Raw genomic sequence first — 19687 nt, forward strand, 5'->3', positions numbered from 1 at the left:
GGGTGGATGGATGGATGGATGGATGGATGGATGGATGGATGGATGCTATGAGCATCCCCTCTAGAACGGGGTAATGGGCTGCGCCACCAAGCTCTTGTTATCATATTGCCTAATGACCTACCTATGTTAAAAAAGAAAAAGAAGGAAAAAATGATGAATTCCCATAACTAAACTTTCTGGACTCCTATTGTGAACTTTGTTTTTGCACCCCTCGGTTGTTTGTAGTTTCCCTCCTTTTCTTCCACCAATCTTCCAATCGCCGCTTACTAATCTTTACTGCGGACATGTTTACTTTTCCCCTGCTGTCGGTGAACCCGAGGGCTTCAAGGAGGCCAGTGGTGCCTAAATCGACCGCTGGGCAGATAACTTCGCATTCTAATAAAACCTATACTCCATCGTTTTCCTACTCTCGTCACAGCAGCAAGCACATGCTCCTTCTTCCTTCTTATATCTCGCAATGTAACGCTGCGCAGCGCCGTGGCGCCATCTGGCTGGTGTAATTAGACCCGCTTTCCCACCTGCTTGCCGCCCTCCGCCACGACCGCGAACTTGCGACAAAGTACGGTCTCACTGTCATTCCGCTAGTCATCGCGTGTTTACACCGCCATTTTCGACAACCCTTTCCCTATCTGGACGACCACCGGCGAACCTTTGATGTCGGCGGTGCCAAAAGGCTTCGTAAAGCACAACCCGGCGACATTTGTACAACCTATGTATCTTTCTCTGTTATCAGTTTTCTGGGTATCGCGCTCATAAATTTCCAACCACTTGCGTATCGATTGCGCATAGCATCGACCCAGTTCTGTCTCCCATGGTGATCGATCCAGCGGACTACCTGGAGGCTCAATGAGATTGATAATTTATTTGAATGAACGCAGACAGGTCGGCCTCAGCTAACGCGCTCTAGCCTGCTACTCTACGCAGGAGGGAGGGGAACGAGGACATAAAAGTGTGATGAGGGATAATGATGACTAGATGGTGAATAGACTAGATGATGAATAGAGAGAGGGATACGCAACGGCGAAAGCAAGTTCAACATTCTGATAATAAACCTTCAGAAAGCTCATTCATGAAGCCACTTTCGGGCTCCGTATCTAGTCAGTAGTGACCAATTCAAGTGAACTTAGAGGCGCTAGGACGAAGTTGGTGTGCGGGCCTACCCTGCGTGAGCAGCAGAAGCGCCAAACAAAAGATTTATAGCGTTTAAAGAGCTGCGATAAGCGGCTCCAGCCCGGCGAGCACCTGCAGGGCGCTTTTAGCGGCCCGATTCTGGGCTCAATGGCTTTCTGCTGCAGAGTATGCAAACGCGGGCTTTACTCAAGGTCTCAGCATGCCACAATCCGGGGGGGGGGGGGGTCGAGCACGAAATCCTGATCAACTGAGCTATGGGTGCGCGCTATGAAACTCCAGGCTGTCAAAATTAAACTCGAATCTTGTACTTCGCTTCTGAAAGCCCTGATGTTGCTTTCGGTTCTTAAATCGATACTTCAGCCATTCATTCGTCTGCTGCGTCGTCATTTCATTCAAATGGATGGCGAAATTTGGCGGACTCCGGTATCATATATAGTGAAATGATATTTTTTTACGGGCAATCGAGGACCACCTATGCGGGCATACGTACATCTAATTTTCTCCAATGAAATTCACCATTGTTCCATCTTTATGTATAGCTCACCGTCAGTATAGTTTGCGTAAACTTTTTCGATCACTGCATGGTTCACTTTCGACTGCACGATTGCATATTGTAGTTTGGAAGTTATTTCGCACAACGGCGGATGTGCTGCTATGTGTACTATACTTTTTCTTACCACGAGCGGGACTACGATACGTGCTGCAGTCGTCATGCGAGTTCGAAAGAGTATCCTCAAAATCAGTCATTCCACAAAAACAACTGCGGGAAGTACGACGACTTTTAGGATTCCGCGAAGTCCAAAACGCTCAAGATGGTAATATTTCCGCGTATTCTCTAAAGGTTTCTTTGACTGTGGGCGGTAAGACAGTCACGAACCCCGTGCGATTTGCCGTACCACAGATCAAGCCGCGAAAGAACGACAATGTACCGCGCATTGGGTGCTTGTTAAAGGACTACTGATGATCCACATTATTTCGGAGTTTTCCACTACGGCGTGCCTCAGTATAAAACCGTGGTTTTGGCGCATACGAACCCATAATGTATTCTTTTTTGATTTGAGATCTAACCGCGATTCCGGACGGATTAGACAATATCGAACAGCACCACAAAACTTTGGTAGGATGCAGACCGCCTATACAGGCAAGCCCTATGTATCGTATTGCGATATTCCTTAAAAACAGATTCATTCGAAACCATGCTCTGCAAATGAGTTAAAAGAGAAAAAAAGTATCGGCAGAGGAAATGCGGAGAGGTTAATCAGCTATAAGTATCAAGTTTTCTACCCTAATATGGTGGGGGTAGAAATAATTTTTTAAAATTTAACCACGATGATCAAGAGTGGCGGTGCCTAACACTCCCGTGACTAGCTCTAGCACACACAAACAAATTCCGACACAGGTACAGCCGCTACTGTGGCTCAACTGGCAAATTATCACACGCTTTTTGCAAATGTTGTGGGTTCGTCTCCCACCAACCGCAAGTTATCGTGTTCCTCGCTTATTCCGAATTTGGGCCTCATTCTACTTGATTTTTGCATTTCAGTTAAAAACAGTTCATTTCTCCAAATTTTGATGGCTTCATTGCCAGTTGCTATTCCAGGACTGTTTCTAAACATATCTTGAACGATATAAGTGCGAGCAGCTTCTCCAGTAAATCGTAAACAGCACAGCAACGCCTGCATGACCTTCTGGCATCACTATGGGCGGCGTCAATTTTCTAAGTTATGTGTGCCCGCAGAGACTGGAGTCACATGCGAACGCAAGGTTTAACTGCACCAAATACACGACTACAAACGATTTTGAGTCTTTCTTCTTTTCGTCTTGATTCTCCCTTCTTTATTAAAGCCGCATTTTATTTTAAGATCTGGAGAAACTGCGGCGCATCTCTAGAATCACGGAAAAGAGGGTGCCCTCCCCCCGCCCCCCTCCCAAGCGATTTGCCGGTGACAGATTGCTCGTAACATTTTTATTTGGCTTAACACTTTCGCCACCACGAAAAGCAGCGACAGACAGCGGCACGGCGTTGCAGCTTGCGTATATATTGCCATGTCAATATTTTTCGTGTATACAGATCCTGTTTCCCGAGAGGAAGGCTCTTCGGATGAACCATCTTATCTTCACCAGCCAATGTGCGTCAACAGAAGCGCTCGCTGTCTCCTCTCATCGCTGTGCTGTCACAAAGCTGTGTCCTTTTGAATCGAGACCAATATGCCTGTTCGACTCCAGCAGTGACGGGGGATAACGAATCCTCGACTAGGCTTCGACCACTTCGAAAACCCACGATGATTGTTCTTTACGCCTACCTCGCATGGTTTGCCTCAGCCAGAAGGTTCGCATTGCCTGAATCGACGCTTGAATTAGCGAGGCTGCTTGGCTTCAACCATTCAACCATGAGAACCCATTGGCCGACTCAAGCATTAATTACTATCAATGATGAGTGCTGCGAGGATTCTTGCTCCTTGTCTTGGAAACTGCCCAGGAATTCTTACCTGGACCTTCCAGACCACGTCTTTCGGTCGCTCCTACAGTGCCCCGCAGACTTGCATGGACGTCCTGAACAGCTCATCACCTGTCGTCGCCCGGACATTTACGTGATCACGTGCTCTTGCGCCCCCAACTGTGTGGTTTACGAGGACTGCTGATGGAACATCGTCGAGCCTCTTGAAATGGCGACCGCAGTACTACCCCGAACTTCTTGCGTAAGCCTGGAAGCTGAGCTGGCCGCGAGACAGGTCGAGTACCATCCAGGGTCGTCCTTCTTGTACTTTCTGGCTGCCGCGCTGCCGAAAACGACGTTTTTTACTTTATCTACAGTTTCGCAGCAGTTAGTCTGTATAAGCCGGCGCGAACCTAATAAAACTCATGAAAAACTTTAGTGATTGATGGGAAAGCTCCGAGTCTTGTTCATCAACAAAAGTTCTTGGGTGTTGTCCTTGAGAGGGTCTAACATGGGCAGCACAAATAAAATACATAAAACGGAACATTAACGCGTCGACAAAATTTCTAAGGCGCATTGCGGGAAATAAGTGGGCTGTTAACATCATCATCAATAATCGTCCACTGCGCAAACATAAGGCGAGTAGCGCATTCTGCCCCTGTCCTTCACAATCTATCCCGTTCCTTATCTTGGCCGCCTTCTGGCCAGAAATTTGCGTATATGTCTTGGAGTACCACGTGCGACGGTAGGTGCTTTAGTAATTGCATAGGCACGCCAATCTTCATTTAGATCCCTGAGACTTGTGAAGACGGGCTGCCAAAACTTTCATCTGGCAACACAGTATGCCCGTCACCCGACTTCTTCGGAAATGAAACACAAATGGAGTATATGTACACGCGACGATACGAGAATGCAGCATCATTATCCACTGGAATAAGTTTTGGTCAGCTGTAGCTGAGTACCCCCCATGGCTGTTATCAACCCAGAAGCAGCTCTTGCAAATAGGACCCATCGGAAATAACTATGAAGCAATTAATGCAGTCGCTGATCCACTATACCTACAGGGGTTGCGTTCTGTTTCATACAGATGGCTCGTGTCTAATTGAAAGTCCGCCGTCTGCATTCTGCATACCCTCTACGAGAGAACAGAACGTTAAAATCAAGCGTTCCTACCTCTACGACAGCAGACGTTTATGCCGCAATGTCTGCTTGGAAATTCAAGCGCTCACAATCACACCCACTGAAATGGGTGATCCTGAGTGACCCACGAGCGCTTTCATTGAGCATTAATTCAACGAGCACGACAAAAATGTGATGATGCTCTAGTACCGGAAGTACAAAAGATTAAAAAAAAACACTAAGGTGACATACTTGCAATATCAAGTTTAATTTCAGCGGATCTCTAATCTGTGGCAATCCAGGCAACACAGAGGCCGACGGCTTAGCACATGTGGCGCTTACTGAAAATGGGATTCCTTCGATACACCTCTCAAATAACGATGCACGTAACAGTTTACGTCGACTTTCATTCCGATTATCTGGATATTTGGTTTGAAAATGGTGGTCGAAACTCTGTTTTATTTCGGACTGACAAAGAAATGCGGTCCAATATTCCAATAACGGTTACACGTTCTCTCGCAGCAGTAACACACAGATTAAGTTTAGGCATTGCGTACGCAAAATCATCTCTACATAGATTAAGAAAAGCCGGAAGTGCGGTGGGCTCTTGTTCCGAATCGGGAAAAGATGAATACCACTGGTTGCACTGCAGTATTCATGTTCAGCATATAAAGAAAGATAATTTACGAGATAAGTTTTGTGCTCTTAATAAACGGCCACTGTCATTGGGCAAAATATTGGTGCTGTACCAAACGATTCAACTGCAAAAGCGTGCAGTCTATTGGAAGTGTCAAGAATCGTATATAATTTCGTGAGCATTGTAATGTTTCCTGGTTATGCGTGGCAGTTTAGTATTTCTTTGCGAAGTGTCGTTTTCTTTAATTTGTTACAACCTGCAGTTTCAGCTTGTACATATTGTATGTACAAGATAATCTAGGTCATTCACTCACACGGGACCTTGACCATGAGAAGGGAACTTACCGAAGAATAAAAATGGCTTGGAGCGCCTACGGCACGCATTGCTACATCCTGACTGGGCGCTTACTACTGTCGTTGAAAAAGAAAATGGCACAATTATTGCATTTTGCAGGTGTTACCACATGGGGAGAAGCTTGGAGGTTAACAAATAAGGTTAACAAGAAACACGACTTTCAATATACTTACTACTTGCAGTTACCGTGTTCGATCAGTTTACGACCGTCTCCTATGGAGACCCTCCTCCATCTTACGCTGTGACTGTGCTCCATGTGTCACGCAAAGGCCTTTTCGGTTTCTGTGGGAAAAAAAGAAAGGATACATAAAAAAAGAAATAAAACTGTTGAAATTATTCTTATCGTGTATTAGTGCATGGAAAACAAATTGACGATGCTGATTATTGATAGGCAAATCGTTGAATATGCTATTGCACAAAAGTCATTACGATATATGGATTGCACGTTATCTTCGAGAGCTTGATAAGCAATCGCGTCTGGCTGCGGAAGTAACAAACCTGGAAATGAGGCGCTTAATTCACCGGGAAAAAAAAATGCGCTAGAACTACTATCGTGCAAATAAATGGCCGCGCCTGTGTCTCGACTTTGCATCGTCGGATATTATATGCTGTCATGTCACATTCCCTCGACACAGCATTTGATCGCAGTTGCGCATATATACTTTTGTAAATTGTTCCGTTTTCATGGTCGTAAAAGCACACCGCGCGACAATGGTGTCAATTTGCCTATATCGAGAACGCACGCGAGAAAGCAGAAAATTGTGACCGCATTCAGAGGCCATGTTCTTTTTTTTTTTTTTTTGAGAGGGACACTTCGTAGTATTTGCAACTCGGCTCGCGTGTGAATAACTGAAATGCACGCAAAAGTACGTAATATCAGCATCCGAAGCAAATGTACAAAAAAGACAAGAAAGAAAAACGTCGCTTGATTAGCGACGTAGCGTATCAAGATAAGGCATAGAAACCACAAAACCGAAGCTGAGCTACGACTTTTTGTCTTCCTTGTTCGCGTGTCAGTGCTGATGGCACGTACCGCTCACGCGATCAACGGCTTCACTCGGTTAGTTGCATTTCTCTGCTTTCGTTGAAAAACAGACATTCCCCAGCAACCTACCATAACCGAAACGAACCACAACACAGGTCTCGGCGTAATTTCGACGGATCTTCTCTCCACTTATGTATTCTTTTTTTTTTTACATTGACGTCCATAAATCACACTGATCACAGGGATCGATGCAACCTGCGACCAACCGGCAGGTCGAAGTCGTAGAGGGGAGGAGAGGGGGGGGGGGGTAAGGGCCTGCGATATTCGTCGCATGCGACGGAAGTTGTACTTCCAGAGTGAAGAAATTCGCTCCGTATGGAACATGCTCTACACCACGAAATAGCTTAAGAATTTTTTTTATAAGACATGTTGTTTACAAAAGGGAAGCGATCAAGAAAATTAGCTATACCAGGTTCACTGAGTTGAGAATTATACTTAGTCCGACTTCAACCACCCGGCGTAGTGGCGTATTGACTTTCACGTTTCGCTGCTGAGCACGAGATCGCGGGTTGAAATCCCGGTCGCGACGGCCTATTTCGATTGGGGCGAAATGTGAAAACGTCCGTGTATCGGGCATTGGCCGGGCGTTAAAGAACTTCAAGTGTTTGAAACTAAACAGGAGTCGCCTAGAAACGCGTGCCTCATATTGATAACGTGGTTGCGGCACGCAGAAGCCCAGAATCTGATCGGTTCGACTTCGCGGCACAATAAACTGCGTAGCTCTATAGCCTTATCATGATTTGTATGCTCATGCTGGAGGATGGCGGGTTGATGTGAGTACCCGCCGTGGTTGCTTAGTGGCTATGGTGTTCGGCTGCTAAGCCAGAGGTTGTGGGATCGAATCTGGGCCACGGCGGACGCATTTAGATGGGGGCGAAAACACCTTAAATTTAAATGTGTACTTAAATTTAGGTGCGCATTAATGAACCACAGGTGGTCCAAATTTCCGGAATCCTCCCACTACGGCGTGCCTCATATTCAGATCGTGATTTTGGCACAAAAAACTTCAAGATTTCATTTAACCAATTTTTTTTTATGTGAGCAGCTGCGCCAGATTGCAGGTTTCTCAGAGTCTTTCCCGGGCATGAAGGGCGGCCATGATGCAGGTTTCCGCATAATCGATGACGATGATGATGAAGGGGCTCAGGCGACAACTGGTAACATCTCCATAGTCTCTTGCATTATATTTGCAGCTCTTGGTTTGTGCTTTCATTTATCTTGCTAATCACATTGCAGGGACCACGATGAACTTGAAATTTCTCTCGCCCTATTAATCCGTTAGCCATAGCACGTCGCTCCCATGGCTTCAGAGCAACTGCGCATAGCCTCCATGTTCTACGGCTCATTACTGCGCCTATATGTGACTCTCGCTATCTGAACGAACACCGGCGAAGCATTGATGCCGGATGTGTCAAAAAGACTTCGAATGCATAACCCGGTGACCTTTGTAGAGTCTCGCTCTGTCTACTTCGCCCCTTTATCGTCCTTCTGGCGCCACGCTGATAAACATTCAACCACTCGTATAAGGATTGCGCATAACGTCGATTCAGTGCTGTTTCCCTGGTGACCCGATTTGTTCTGCGCGCCGCCGTAGCACAGCAGCCTTCTGTTGCAGAGCACCGGCACGCGGGTTCGACTCCAGACCTCGGCTACAGCATTCCATTGGTAGTGGAGCTCCAGATCATGGAGCCTCGAGTGCATGCTAAGAAATCGGAGGCAGTCAAAATTAAACTGCAGTCATCCGCTGCGCAGCCCTACGTTCCTCCTCATAACCCTATCGTTGGTTTCACTTCCCAAAACTATAATTCAGTCACTCCTCCAAGTGATGCGTTCTCAGCTTTACTTAAAAGGAGAGTCCACTTCGGTGGACAGGGATAACATATATAGTGAAAGAGTTCTTTTTAGCGACAGTGGAGAACGACCTCTGCGAACCAGTATGGCTCATCTTCTTCCTAGAATCAAAATGCGTCCGCGTTGGGCATTTTGTATTTCATATGTTTGAGCAGTCCAGTAGATCGCAATGAGCGCAGCAACTCTTGAATGAGCATTTTAATTCATGGCGGGTCATGTTGATGCTGTAAATTATGTGCCCCAACAGACACCTTAGTTGTTAGTGAGCACAGCATTGAACTCCATTAAATGCATGATTATAGGTAACAATCGAACTTCTTGCCGTTAGTTCATCATCTGGATTTTTCTCACGTTATTAAATACGTGTTCTTTTTAACTTCCGTCAACCTTACGCGCGTCTATTTCCCTCGCGAGAAGCGGGCGTGCCCGTCACTAGCCGTGTTTGTCGGCGCCAGATTCTGCGTTTTTTTTTTTTTTTTTTGTCTGAGTTAACGCTCTCGGTACCACGAAAAGCAACGACGAGAAATGACCTAACGTCGGACCTTGCGTAAAGTGACATTCCGACATCGCTTACGTGTACAGACTCTGTTTCTCGAACGAGAGATTGTTCCGATCAATCATCTTATCTTTGTCGAGTAATCTACGTCAGTAAAAGCTTTCGTTGTCGCCCCTCCGCCCTGTTCCGTCATCGGGCCGTGCCCTTTATCAACGAAACTGTTTGATTCCGGCAGAAAAGGGGGTGTGCGAATCCTCGACCAGGCATCATTCATTTCCAAGACCCACGATGAAGATCTTCTGCGCACACCTCGCATGGCTGATCTCGGTCGGAACATTCGCACTGCCCGAGTCGGCGCACGAATCAACGTGGCTGCTTAACCTCAACGGCTTATGGCATGGGGATATTTTGGCCGAGCCAAGCATGGCTACCGATGATGAATACCTGGAGAACTATTGTAACTTGCCGTCGAACCTGTTAATGAGTGCTGAGCAGGACCCTCCAGACCCCGATTTTTGGTCGTTCTTGCAGTGTCCCGCGTACTTGCATGGGTGTTCTGAAGAGCTCGCCACCTGTCTTCGCCCGGACATTTACGTGATGACGTGCTCCTGCGCCCCCGACTGCGTGGTCTACGGGGACTGTTGCTGGAGCGTCGCAGAGGGTCCTGAAATTTCGACCGCGGAGCTACCACGGACGTCTTGCGTAAGCTTGGAAGCTCTGGCGACTGGGCGACAGTTTGAGTACGACCCTCGGTCCGGCACCGTTTCGTTGCGTTCAGAGACTTCTGGACGGTTTTCTCTTCAAATGGTCGTCGGATGCCCTTCCTCATGGCCCCGCGACCACGTCCGAAAGGCATGTGAAGAACCTGACCTGTTTCAAGAAATATTCTACGGTATTCCGGTCACAACAGACCGTGACGTCACGTACAGGTAAAGTAAGTGAGAATGGTCGCTTACAACATCTTTCTATAGGAAGCACTTGTTTGCATGTTATAACCTGCTCAGCATACGTATATAAAGCAAGCAAGAACGATACCATTGGGTTATTTTAGAGCAACCGCGCCTGTTCATTGCTCCTTTATTAAAGGCAGTTGACCTCTAACCTTTTTTTCCAATAGGTATTAATGTCTTGGGTCACCTGCATTTGAAATACATGGACACAGAAAGACAGTGCGAAATTGAGCACATTGATGTGCTATTCATTATTAAAAGCAAATCACGCGGCTCTCATACTTACTGTATCAAAGGTTATTAGAGTGTAAGATTTTCTCTCTTTTCATATCTTTGCATTCGTACTGTTTCAGAAGCGGTAGGAGGGTGTCCAATAGCACAAGATTACTCGCATAGGCTTGAATTCCCGCAGTTCATTTGGATGAGCTTGTGATATTACGGAGAGGCACTTTTCCTTTACAATACGAAAGCCATTACGGTGAACAACACGTGATGTTCATGCATTTCTTACGCTTTGATTCATGCTTGGCACAGCATAATGTAAAATAAAGGAGGTAAATACAATCGCAGGTTGAGTTAAAGAAACACGCCAGATTTTCGGTAGGCCTGCTGGGATATGCTGTTGTGGACACTCATTCCTGTGCTGTAGTAGCTAATGCTATGAGGGTTCGCGGAGCTGTGACATTGCTCCGGGGTCAGCCCACGTTTAAACCCACATGGAAGTATGGAAGTATGGTTAAATTCCGAGCGCGCACTAGTGGGACTACAAGCTATCAACTGCCTGTCGCATAGGTTGAAGATAGCGCCACGTTATGGCATGAATGTTGTTTTCTCGGCGAAGGACAAGCTCTCCATCATTTGTTCAGCCAAGAGCAGGCGTAGGGAAAAATCGAGTAGCTACACTACAGATGCAAGTAATCGGTTCGGTTGCAGTGTGAATCAAGCAAACAGTTTTGTTACACGCTCAAATTCAATGGTGCATTCTGTGCCTTCCTCGTGTGGCAAAACATATGTGGGCCAAACCCGACGATGTCTTAAGATTAGGCTAAGGGAGCATTTGAATTCCACGAAACCGTTTGCGCACACGCAGCTCGCAATGCAAGAGGCTGAAATTCACCAGGTAAATGCACACCCCAGTTTAGAAATGCATCGATCCTGTATAAGCACAAAGATAGAGTATCAAGAGAAATTGTAGAGCCCCACGATATAAAGAAAAAGGGGGCAGGGTGTATCAGTCATGCTTCTATAGCGCTTCATGACACTGAAATATCTTTTCTTAATGCGACTTAATACGTGGCAGATTTTGGCGTGCTAACACCGAATAACAGACATGCTTTCGTTACCTGCTCTTTTTATGACGTTTGATGACGTAGGACATGTCGGGTTCATAAAGTCTATAACCTTTCCCAAAAACTTTCTGTTGCAAGTATCGCCGTGTCCTATCTTTTCTTGTGCCTTAGCTTGTGTCCCAGTAGTTCGCGCTCTGAATTTAGCCATACGTAACAATATATTTCAAGGGTCTAGACAGGTGCTTTCCAAGCACGCTAGGCATGAAATACTCGCTTTTATTTTCATATTGTGTGTTTCTGTAAAGAGTCCTCACATTGAGTCCACGTTCCGTAAACAGGACAAAACTTGATCATTGATCATTATTACTAATTCGTTCAGCAGCCATGCGGTTTGCGTGATTCTGAAGGGACAATAAATGTGATCAGTCTATACTCTCAATCGGCAGGAAAAATTTGCACCTATAGGGTTTTTTACTGCAGTTCGTTAGTCTCTATCTGTGCAACTTTTCTTTATATTTGTTGTTATTTTTTGGTGATGACTGTTGTCAATGCACGTACTCTTAGTTCGTTTTATTTCCCTCTCTTATGTGTAGGTATATGCAATCCACTTCTTTCTATAGGGATGTCGTAGGTACAAAGCACACAAAAAAAAGATATCTAGCCGCACTGAGTTATTGCACAGAACTAAAACAAATAGATGCTGCCATAAACATAAATCGCACGATGGTTTCCCTATTCTTTTACTTCCGAATAATGTTAGCCTGCACACACTGTGAACCTGCGCATAACCTGGCCTTGAAGAAGACAGGTCCACTTGTCGAAACGTTGTCTCCTGCTTTCACCTGCTTTCACCTGGTTCTCTTTTTGCTCTGCGCATAATTTAGCAGTGTATGTTTTCAACCAAGATTTGCCTTTCATTTATTTCTTCCAGAAATGGCTTCTGCGCACTGTGTAACAACGACCGCTTCGACGGCGCCTTCTGGGATACCAAGCCCGGCAGAAATGAAGCTGTTAGTCTTCTTCTCCCTGACCCTGCCTCCACTAAACGAGCAAGCCATCTGCGGCCTTGCACGGACGATGGCGCAAAAGACACATGCAGCCGAGAAGTTTCCGAAGTGGTTTCTCGCAAATGTGAGACGCATTACGCGCCAGTCAGGGACATCGACCACGGGACGGTGTACAAGAACGTGTACTGCGCAACGTGCAACGGGGCTAACACGTCGAGATTATCATGCGGACCGATGTCGTATTTGGAAAGTAACAAGGGTACCAATAGAGGGGTTGGTGGCTTGGCGGCCCTATTTAAGCCCGTGACGACCACGCCGACCTGCCGCGCCTTCTACGACGGTCGCTGCTACATCCCACGCAGCGCCGACCTACGAGAGGAACACCTGAATTCGAGCATCAGTGAGAAGCGCACGTCTGAGACGCAGCTTGCCGAAGCGACGAGCGAGCCGTGGTCGCCTGAGGGTTTCGGCGTCGAAAACTACGTTACTCTCGTGTGCCTGTCCTTCTCCATGTCCTGCCTCGCCCTCAAGATCTTCGTCTACTGCGCGTTCCGGGAATCGCGTGGTTTCACGTCCAAGTGTACGCTTTGCCTCTCCCTAACGCTGCTCGTTACCCACGCCGTGTTCGTAGCCACGAACTTCGTGGATCTTTCGGCTGCCGCCTGCGTCGCCAGCGCCGTGCTTGTTCACTACGGCATTCTGTCAACCTTGTGTTGGACGTGCGCGCTGTCCTTCGACGTCTACAGATGTCTCACTGTCCTCAAGGTCTCGTCCAACCGCGACAGTACGTTGGTCGCGTACGGCATCTTCTCTTGGGGCGCGCCTCTGGCAATCGTCTCCGCAGCCATGGCCGTCGACGGGGCAGCATCGGGAAGCTTCCTTTCGCCCAGTTACGGCAGTCTCACTTGCTGGATAGGCACGTTCTGGGGCCTGGTGCTCTACTTTCTGGCGCCCGCGTTCGTCCTACTGCTGTCCTGCCTGATCTTCTACTTCATGACGGCGTCCTACATTGGAACTGCATCTCTCGCGCTCAGCGCAGCCGAGGACACAAGGACCACGCGCGAACGCACCCACGCGACGTTATTTCTGCGACTCGCGCTTATCATGGGTTCCCCATGGCCCGTCGCGTTTCTCGCTACCTTTGTACAGTCAAAAGCATTGGACACCGTGGTCAATGCGCTGGTGGGTTTACAGGGTGTGTACTTGTTTTTAATCTTCCAGGACTACCGCCACTTTTGGCGTCGTTGAGGAAAACCATTGCCCACAAGCGCACTTGCCCACAGCCCGCTCACGCACTGTTTTCGTTCTAAGTTAGGACCAACTGCAATGAATTTCTACTCCAGTCTAATTGATTTGAAAGGATCAGTGTATGGTCATCGAAGTAATTTTGGCAAAGCCGGGAAGCCGGCAATCGCCTGTTGCCCTAATTAAAAGCGTTTATGTAGCATCTTGACAGACGACTCAGGTCCTTATTGGTAGCCGGACATGACTTAGGTTAGTGACCCTCGCATGAATGCTCATCTCGCCGGTGAGTCTTGGGCGTTGAGGCGGGCGCTGGTACTTTAAAGTTCAGGATCCCGCGTTAATTCTGGGCTGAGGTAACCGCGGCGTCAGGGCGTAAAATTGGACGAGTTGTTTCAAGTTGATTAGAACGGGAGCGCGAAAGGCACGGCGACAAGGAACAAATACCCTTCAATACAAGGAATGCACTAACAACGAACAGTTCGTTGCAATTATGGAAGGAATAAATACAAGAAGCCCGTCTGGGCATACGCGGTCTCATTGTTCTGACTTAACCAAACGCCGCCGTGCGCGGCTCTTTACTCTTTGTCGCCGTCCCTTTCCAGCTGCAGCAATAAGGAATCCCTTCCGTTACTGGAAAGTCCCAAGATACAAATTATTTACCCTTACGCATCGGCAGGAATATCAGTATTTGGAACCAGCGAAGATACTTAAGCTAGGGTCACTTCACGCGGCCTCAAATGATTCATGTAATTGCTGCAGGTGATCGAACAGAATCTGGCATGACATCTTGCAAAATTTGTTTTCGTTGATGGTGTTCATGGCACGCTGGTGAGAGCATGTGTGTGCGCCGGGAAATACGATAGGAAACGAGAAGCGCTCAACCTCTCGGTCCTTCACGCTTGCCGCTTTAGTGGTCGTCGTGTTATTCGCTGGCGGTGGGCGCCACGCTTATTTGTTTTGCTTCTCGCTTCTTGGTGCAACGTCCGCCATGCTTCACGTGTAATCTCATGTAATGTTAATGTTTATCCACCGCAGAGGACAAAACGTTATTGTTATGTGATTTTTATGTCTATGCGCTATATCTCTCCAAATCTATACCGAAATACAAGCACCAAATCAGGCAGATGCACACTGAGAAAGAGAGAGAGAGAAATCACTTTATTCGCTGACATTAAAAAAAATGCACGGTGACAGGCGTACATGCAGCGATTTCACAAGGACGAATGCGACTTATGATGATTGTCGATTGAAGAACGGCGATGTCAAGTGTATGCAAAGAAAAGTATGACACGTATCAAGCAATGTTGTGCAGCTCTTGTATCATAGTGGAACATTCCCATTCTGGAGGATTGGGCAACCACCGAGTGACACACACTAAGTTGTTAAGTCAAAGAAAGTAAAGCAAATAAAATAATCTGTGAGTAAATTTCACCGTTCCATTAACAGATCGGTGCACTTTAGAAAAGCCTGTGAGCGGGTGTTGTGTGTTATTTCTTTGCAACGCAAAAGATAGGTGGGCGTACTTGATCAGCACACAGGGATTACATAAGCCAAAAGGGTGTTTAACTGGGCTAGCTCTTTCATTCTTCGAGGATCGTAGCAGCAGAACTTAAGGTACACGCACACAGAAGGAGCTGCGTCCTCGTCTAGTCCTTTCTTCTGTGTCCGTGTCCCTTAAGTGTGCTGCTACAATCCTCGAACATTAGATAAGCCATTTCGCGGGCACTTTGATATGACCTTTGCATGCATATCCACAAATGTATGCGACGAGATATCGGCTGCAACAGTAGTCGGAGCTGTGTCTTTTTGCATGCCATTGTTTTGTGTTCATGACTATTTTCTGAGTTGACTGTTCTTGAAACTTCTTGCACCGATGGATATATCATTCTTGGACTGTCTTACTAAGAGTTCGTGTGCAATGTGGACTTTTTGTAGTGTCTTATTTTCTGTCGTTAGCCTTTGAGAACTCATTATTTAAATGCCTCTTGTCACATCACAGTCGCGGATTGCTGACCTATGTTGATTTGATGCGTTTTGTTAAGTCTATTAAATGCCTCTTTCCTACCAAACAGACAAGCAGCCATTCGAGACCCACTAAAAGAGGCAAAAAAAAAGTTTTAAAATATGGCATATTTATTAACTGGAAGGCCTTGGCATTCTGACTTTATTAACTACCGCGCAAGCACAGATGAGGTATCAGAGCGCAGTGACGTATGTCTGGCTTCGCGTTGCTTAACGGGAGCGCAGCACGTGATAAGATTCTACGGTCATCCGCCACAGCGCACCCGTTCCACTCGCGACTAGAAGAAGCACTGATGTACACAAGTAATGCGAGACTTGACGTAATGTAACGTCCGGAAGCTGTAGTTGCAGCACACCACGTAGCAGTTTGTTCACCGGACGCTTCGCGAAACTGCAGACAGCCGACAGCGAAAAGGCATGGAGTGAGACTTCTACGAGCGTACTAACTACGTCACTTCTGCGCCACTCGTGCTACGTGTGCTACACAGTATAGTGCTTGCTGAGGAGGCCTATTCCACCGGGGGTTCTGCATAAACACTGACTATTCTTTGTCACCGGGCCACCACGCACTGTGCTGCATCAGTTGTATGTTGTTTCCCTCTCTGCAGTTGCACAGTTTGTAAAACAGGCTAATAAAAGGATACTAAACCATGCGACATTTAAAGTTGACCGTTTCAAGGTCTTGATGACAGTGACCTAAAAAAAAGTCAGCTACACCTAAGCACGACGGCAACATTACGCTTCAGCGCTATTAACGCTTACACGTTGTGTTTGGCGATTAATCAGTATAGATATGCATCCCAAGAACAGACGGTAACCTTGTGAAAGTGTTTTGGCTATTAAGTATCTTCTACACTTTTCACAATGACACTCAACGAAATTGCTGTACTGGAAACTAAGGGTTGAGGCATGCTTTTCAGGCTGTGCACCAGACGTACGGCCTTAGTGCAGTACGTCGGGCAGAAATTACGTAGTTAATATTGTATTAACAAAAAAAAAAAACAGAGAGTATCAATATAACGTTTTTAAGGGTGTCTTGCACGAAATAAAAAATAATCTTGAGCAACAGAATCGCACATTGGCATGAAAACATAAATTTGTGAGCTTCTATTACCTCCGACAACGTTGCCTCTACCTATCCGTCAACATATGCTGTGGTGTATCGAGGGGGCAGGGAGGTGCAGCAAAAAGATTCCACTTCTCCCGAACCCCTCATAGTTTCAGTCAAATGGTGACAGTGTAGCTGATCAAAATGTAGATCCTAAAACATCGAAGCTGTCAGCAGGCAGTAAAAATTTGCAGTGTATGTGGGGGGGTTTCTGACATTTAACATGAGTCAGTTGACAACGTGTAATTTTTTACTGTTGTATTTTGCCACATCTGTGATAGTAGGCAATGTAATCTGGAGTTTGTGATGTTATGTGATAATATTTGATGCACGTCGCTGCTGTGAAGAGCAGTAACCGGCATCATACGTTGGGGTCAACGTCATCTTGTTTATTCATATCACTAAAAAAATTTATTCGGCTGTCTTTGTTGGTGGATCTACTTCACTGCGCATAACCATTCCTATAGGCCAAGCAAACTCACACGTCTTCAATAACAACAAAGAGCTACAGTTTTGTGCATTAGCGCAAGCTCTTGGGCCAGTCGGTGCATGATTAACTTGAAAGAGGGTACCAGCGATACACAAAGGACGCGCATACAAACAAAAGGCGTTAGACACAGACGGACGCTGGACTTTCAACTGTACTTGCGAGAATTCACATTGCCTTGCAGTTTTGTATCGATTTTCGTTACTGATGACGAGGCAAGGAGTACGACAAAACGTGAAACTACCTCCGTATGACAAAATCCAGAACATAGAACAATGCTAAACTGCCTAAACGAACTTTTCTGATTATGCCTAATTGATATGCCCGAACAGGTTGTGCGAGGTTTTCTAGCTGCTGCAGAAAAATAATCTTTCGCTCCTTCTCCTGCCGGTATTCAGCAGAGAGGCCACTCTTGTCTTTGGCACATAGGGGCAGCTGCTTTGAAATGTTCACAATGCAAATGTGTTTCCGCGTTTGAAAAGTTCAAACGACCTTTTCGTTCCTCTTCGTCAATAGTAGAAGTCTCAAAAATGGTGCGCTACTGGCTTTCACCAGCAAGCACAAAAAACCAGTCTGTTCCCCGAATGCATTTCGCGCAGTTCTCAGAGAATAGTTTTGATATTTAATGTAGCATGTATTTGTACATCATGAAGAGAAGAACTAAATCAACAAAAAAAAATTGACGCCTAGTCCTTCGTACCTTGCCAGGGTTGAGGAACATTTGTGAGAAACTCTTTTAGTACATAACTGAAGTTTGTTCTACTCGTAGTGGATACACTCGGCTTTTTTCCGCAGCAAAACAAGAATTCTGGTTTTGATCATCCATTCCAAAAAAAAAAGCCCAAAACTGCAACCTCGAATTCTGACAAGGAAGAAGGTTTTCAAGCAGAAATGTTTTCTTTTTATTCAGTATGTACAACACATAATCGGGAACGACCCACAAAAAAAGCCTTTCTTGACAATGTAACAGTTGCTAGGAAAATGTTTTTTTCTACGCAAAACGAAGGTTCTGAGCAAAACGCAATTTGAAGCTTTGTTTCAGAAATACTAGCTCAGAAGTCTTCTGCTGTATAATGTACACTACGTTTTTTCTCTGGACTGCCTCTCAAGGCAGCTCCTTTTCTTCGTCTTTGCCTTCCTCTTTTCATTACTAACAGCAGAGGCCTGGAAGCCTGCTGTGGTGATTCTGTCATTGCATGACACCGTAAAGGCTACTAGTGTGACACCGAGGCGATCAAGACTATCTTTCTATTATTGTTGCCTTCACTGCGATAACTGATTGCACAATTCACAGCAGGTGTCACTGTGGATATTCAAATATGACTTCTGGACAGAACAAGAGAAAAAGAATAAAATAATTGGAAGGCGCGTTCGTTGTCATATGAGGCACTTTCTACGGAGCTCAAATCTACATTAATTTTCAGAGAGTGCCCTTAAAACAGAACAACACAGTCGGGAGCGTTCAGAAAAGCCAGAAATTGCGAAGCGCCCAAGTGGAATTGTGCTATCTAGTTATATCTGATGACCACATAAAGGTAAACAACTGTTTCCCTCCAAAAATATCGCAGCATTCTTACGGTTCCTATTAAAATAACGAATACACTCAAGTCATTAACATCATTCTAGATCCTTAGACAAGAAGCAGCCTTTAGGTCCTTCTAACTAAACGAAAACAGGAAATCACTACTCATTATTCAGGCTTGCACGGCCAGTAAGCGATGTACCAAGGATAATAGAAGTTTTCACGTTCAAATAAAAAGAAGCGCAATGCTGTTCGATTTTGGTACTCATACACACTTGATCGCTTATTGATACAACAGGACAAAGGTGCATATTAAAGGAACAAAATACTCTCCATGGCACATTTCGAGAACTTTCTCAGTGCCAAAACAACCCGAATATAACAAGATGCGTTAAAATACGTGGCATCAAACTAACGTACCAGGGCTGAGGTTAGGGCGCGGAAGTTTAAAAGGAAAGTGTAACGTTATTTTCCTCCAGCAATATTGCTATTTGCCATGTAACGTGAAAGAAAATAGAAGCGTTAAGGAGTATACTTTGCTAGCCTAGCTTAATGTTTCTGTTAAAATCTTGAGTAAATTTGAGCCCTGTGGTGTACTGCATGGCCCTTAACGGAGAACGAGTGCAAACTTGTCCGTTGGCAAGCTCTGAGGTGCGAGGGCTTGGTCGTAAATAAACAGTCTCACCACGAAAGGTCATCGAGCATACAAATTGCAAGGGAGTAGGCTTGGCCATGGTGACAAGATTGTCCCAATGACACGTGCATGCCCTCGAGGCGTAAGTGGAACGTTGACATTACCAATGCCCTCCCGGACGGCTCGCCGCTGCGATAAGCGAGGCGCTAGCGTGTGAAGATGTACAAATGTTGCCGAAGTCAGGCCTGACATCTGCGATATTACGCGTGGGCGGTGGCTCGTGGTGACAACGAAAGGTAAGCATGTCGAAAGGGTGAGATGTGAAGGTCGGCAAGGCTCGGTACTCTGACCAA

At 46.1% G+C, this 19687-nt stretch overlaps 1 protein-coding gene across 1 annotated transcript; it reads left to right on the forward strand.

The window, feature by feature from the left end:
• Positions 1-12550: 12550 nt before the first annotated feature.
• On the forward strand, positions 12551-13564 carry LOC126528516 (probable G-protein coupled receptor Mth-like 2). The gene has a single exon (XM_050176388.2). The coding sequence runs from the start codon at positions 12551-12553 to the stop codon at positions 13562-13564; it is 1014 nt and encodes a 337-aa protein (XP_050032345.2).
• Positions 13565-19687: the final 6123 nt, after the last annotated feature.

This window comes from Dermacentor andersoni, chromosome 9 (genome assembly GCF_023375885.2).
Source record: "Dermacentor andersoni chromosome 9, qqDerAnde1_hic_scaffold, whole genome shotgun sequence".
NCBI lineage: Eukaryota > Metazoa > Arthropoda > Arachnida > Ixodida > Ixodidae > Dermacentor > Dermacentor andersoni.

Bases quoted from the DNA above. Each gene is read 5' to 3' on its own strand.
- LOC126528516 (XM_050176388.2), top strand. From the start codon at position 12,551: ATGTCGTATTTGGAAAGTAACAAGGGTACCAATAGAGGGGTTGGTGGC.